This window comes from Lactuca serriola, chromosome 7 (genome assembly GCF_051521515.1).
Source record: "Lactuca serriola cultivar US96UC23 chromosome 7, Lser_US96UC23_V15, whole genome shotgun sequence".
Taxonomy (NCBI): Eukaryota; Viridiplantae; Streptophyta; class Magnoliopsida; order Asterales; family Asteraceae; genus Lactuca; species Lactuca serriola.
The window spans coordinates 184,198,893-184,203,428 of NC_136414.1; the positions used below are offsets into that span (position 1 = coordinate 184,198,893).

General features: G+C 30.3%; 1 protein-coding gene across 2 annotated transcripts; it reads left to right on the forward strand.

The window, feature by feature from the left end:
* The first annotated feature begins 920 nt into the window (after positions 1-920).
* Positions 921-3,092, forward strand: LOC145063737 (cold-responsive protein kinase 1-like). Of its 2 annotated transcripts, none has more exons than XM_079011326.1 (7): positions 921-1,148; positions 1,230-1,364; positions 1,583-1,698; positions 1,795-2,005; positions 2,078-2,315; positions 2,402-2,552; positions 2,629-3,092. In XM_079011326.1, exons 2-7 carry the CDS (start codon positions 1,298-1,300, stop codon positions 3,010-3,012), a joined length of 1,167 nt encoding a protein of 388 aa, XP_078867452.1. In that variant the 5' UTR covers positions 921-1,148; positions 1,230-1,297; the 3' UTR covers positions 3,013-3,092. The 2 variants fall into 2 exon arrangements, with proteins under 2 accessions (XP_078867452.1, XP_078867453.1); XM_079011327.1 differs by lacking the exon at positions 921-1,148 and adding an exon at positions 1,456-1,477 and having other exon boundaries at positions 1,234-1,364.
* The last annotated feature ends 1,444 nt before the right edge of the window (positions 3,093-4,536 follow it).

Below are 4,536 nucleotides of genomic sequence, written 5' to 3' on the forward strand. Positions count from 1 at the left end.
GTATTGCAATACTAAATCTAATCAAGATTAATATAAATGTTTGTTTCTTAGATGTCATTACAAATTGTCTGTCATCAGAAAGTGTTTGTCAATGAAAATGTTCATTTCATTGTAATACTCACTAATAAGAACATGGTGTATAGTGTTTGATATATATTGTTATTTGAGACACTTTTTGACCATGTTTTGAAAACCAAATTGGACCGGCCAGTTCAATCGGAAACCGGTCACGAAACCCGTTCTTATAGGCCAAAAAAACACTTGTTATGTGAACGGGTAAAAACCGGTTTGGTTGAACCGGTAAAAACTAAGAGTTGTAAAACTATTTATTTATTTATTGTATTTTTTGTAATTTTTATATAATTAAAATTAATAATAATATAATTATGACATCATTCGGTTTTTTCATTTTTATAGACCGGTCCCAATCGGTTTGACCAATTGAACCATCAAACCGATAAGATGGTCGGTTCGGTCTACAATCCAGTTTTCAAAACTTTTTAATCAATATTGATAAGTTGGTTGGTATATAAGTTATTTGGGACAAATCTGGAATAACATTGATAAGTTGGTTGTTAATGCCAACAAAAGTGTGTGGTTATAGTTTAGAAAGAAAAAAAAAAGTTTATTTTTGCTTACCACTTTAAAAATGTCTAAAAATTGTGGCTAATTTTGGTCAAATTTTCTTTAATGCTTGTATGTTTTCAAAAGATATTCCTAGTTCACACATGATGAAAATCGTTTATATTTGAATTTCGTTTCATTAAGGATCGAATGTTGAGAACTATAAATAATAATAATAATAAATAAATAAATCCCAAAATCCCAAATAAAAAAAAATGACCATTATCGTGTGCGAACTAGTCGTCTACCGTCACGATGACGTCATGGGACCATGGGACCTGTTCTTCACTGCACACCTCTGCTAGCTACTCGTCTACCTATCCACAAAAAGTCAAAAGGAAGCTTTCCTATCATTCTTCTATCTCCATTATTGACATTTCTCTTGACTTTTTGGTTTCAAATTCTTCCAGGATCCTGATCTTGATGTAACTGGCCTAATTTTGAGATAGAATTTCGTTTCGTTCATGTTGTTGTTGCCCTAATTTTGAATTTTCGAATCATGATGTGATAAATTAGTGATTAAGGTTGACAATCTGCCATGAATCTTCTGATTATGATTTCTATTTTCATCTTCAATGACACATTACATCGATTTACTCTTACAGATTCATTTTGGCATCACAGCACAGGGCAATTGACATAATCTACTAGTCAACATACAGAACTCATTGTTATGACTAAATTCAGTTGTTGTTTTGGGAAGGTAGCTTCCCCAACAAACGGTGTTCTTGTTCATAGAGGTACATGGTTAAAATCTAACTCTTTTTCCACAATTCCACATACATATATATATGCCTATTCAATGCTAGTAATTTTCTCGAATATTTTCAGCAAACAATGGGGGAAGCAACAGGTAAGACTACATCTAAGATCATTGACAAAAACATTGGTTTTGGTTTAATAACAATTCGTGTGTCTTAAGTCTTAACTTACACGATATCTAATTATTTGAATGCAGAACTTTTGGATGTTGAGAATATGAGATTGTATACATACAAAGATTTGCAAATCGCTACAGGAGATTTTAAACCCGAAAATAAGATAGGGCAAGGGGGTTTTGGTTCTGTTTACAAGGTAAATTTCAAAATTTTCTGATCATTTATCTTCATGTGTTTAGATTATCATTAAACTACTTACTAATACCTTAAATATAAATTTGTTAATCTCTAGGGATTACTAAAAGATGGAAAAATAGTTGCTATAAAGGTTCTTTCTGCTGAATCAAGACAGGGTTTGCGAGAATTCTTGACTGAAATAACTATTATTTCAGATATACAACATGAAAATTTGGTAAAGTTACATGGTTATTGTGTGGAGAAAGATCATAGAATCTTGGTTTATGGGTATCTCAAAAACAGTAGTCTAGATCAAACCCTACTTGGTAATTGAAATTCGACACATCTTTTTTCATCCTTTGTATTTTTTTTTAAATGATTTTGGTTTTTTGTTATAGGGGGGAATCATTGTAGCATTAAATTCACATGGGAAATTCGAAGGAAGATTTGTATAGGTGTTGCAAAAGGGCTTACTTATCTTCATGAAGAAGTGCAACCTCATGTTATTCATAGAGACATTAAAGCAAGCAATATTTTACTCGATGAAGATTTTACACCAAAGATTTCGGATTTTGGTCTTGCAAAGCTTTTTCCATCTCATTTAACTCATATTAGCACACGTATTGCTGGAACTCTGTAAGCGTTACATATTAAAAAATATAATATAATATCGTTTCCACTATTATTAATCTTTTTCTATTAATGGCGATGACTTATTTTAGAGGCTATTTGGCTCCTGAATATGCAATAAGAGGCCAATTGACAAGGAAAGCAGATATTTACAGTTTTGGTGTTTTGCTTTTGGAAATTGTTAGTGGAAAATCCAATCAAAACAAACAGTTACCAGTTGAAGAACAATATCTTCTTGAAAGGGTATGGAATTTTTTATTTAAATTGTAGCGATGTAGTTATATTTATTTATTTATTTTAATTTAATATTTTTTTTCAGGTATGGGAACTATATAGGGAAGGGGAGCTAAAAAGGTTGGTTGACACTTCAATGGGAGACAATGATGATGATTTTGATAAAGATGAAGCTTGTAGGTACTTAAAAATCGGCTTACTTTGCACCCAAAGACTTCAAAAAAACAGACCATCAATGTCTAATGTGATGATGATGTTAAATGATGAAAAGGACCTTGATGAAAAAGATTTATCTGATCCAGGGTTAATTTCAGAGTTAACAAAGTTTAAATCCAATAAAAATAACACATTAGGTACTGCTACATCATCTAGCCACTCGGGAAAACAAGAGGATAAGGATTCCTCATTGTATGGAGACACAACATCATCGTACGCTACTATGAATTTTACCACAATTATTGGTCGATGATTGTACGATACACCATTATTATGTCTTTTGTATGGTAATAAATCTTCCTATTCTAATAAATGAATAGGTTTATTCTTCTATTGACAAGTATTATACTATTAGAATTTATCATTAATAACTATATGTAACATATCATGCCACTTGTTAAATTATTAATTATCAATTTCAAATTTCAAATTTAAATTTTCCATTCTAATTACATTAAATTAATTAATAATTGATTCTCCATTTTAAATTTCAAATTTTAAAATTTTTCATTCTAATTATATTAAATTAATAACATTAAATTAAAAAAATAAAATAAAATCAATACAGACTATAAGGTGATATAACTTTACATATTTGTTTAAATCAACAATTATAATTCTATATAACTAAAAAAATATCTCTTAAGTAATAATTTATTTGAAATAATTGATTATTAATTTTGATTTTTTAATATAAAAGTTTAATTAATTTTATAACCGTGGTTCTCACGGGTTATAAACTAGTTCTTTATAAAGAAAATGAAAAAAAATGAATAGTAATTACAAGTTTGCCATTTAGACATCATGCCAAGAGTGGTGGAGGATTGTTGATTTTTTTGGCCTCATATTCACTTAATATGTGAATGTTAACTGTGTCTTGCTTATAGTATTTTTAAGTGTTAGATTGTTAGATTCACATTGTGAAAATCGTCTATATTCACATTTAGACACTCTGCCATTTCTATCCAGATTTCCATGTTTTGAAACTCTATTCCACCATTTCCAAACAAATCTTTGTATAGATGTGAAAGCATTACGGTCACAAACTACTTCAATTTATGCTAAAAGTTGACCAAATCCTTAGTCACTGAGAGAGGGAGTTGTACATGGTGGTGCAAATATTATGTACAGAGGTGGAATCTGGCAGAAAGATAAGGAACGGTGGTGTGAGTGGCCGGTGGTTAAGTTTCATCAAACAATGACAAGGAGTATGCTCTAGTTTGGCCGATAATCAACTTTGTTTCTATTTTGGTGCATGGTGAAGATACTGGAATTCGATTGAAGTATTTTTCCCACTTTTAAACAACTGAGAGAGAGAGAGAGAGAGAGAGAGAGAGAGAGAGAGAGAGAGAGAGAGAGAGAGAGAGAGAGAGAGAGAGAGAGAGAGAGCCTTTTTTATTTTTAATTGATTAAAAACATTAAAATAGGAAAAAAGAAATCATAAGGACAAAAAAGTCAATTTAAGTGCAAAAGGACTAAATTCACTGAAAAGATCTGAAATTGGACCATTTATGCATCACTAAACTTTTTTGGACAAAAACTACTACAAAGACTATTTTTTCAATTCTCAAAAAAAATATTTTGACAAAATTGCAAAAATGGTCCATATGTTTGTCAAAATTATATGGTTTGGTCCAAAAACGTTTGTTGGTGCATGAGTGGTCCAATCTTGGATCCTTTTAGTGATTTTGGTCCCTATACACTTGAAATTACTTTTATGCCCTTATAATTTATATTTTCTATTTTCTTTAAGTGCTAAAATGCTTTAAATAAATTA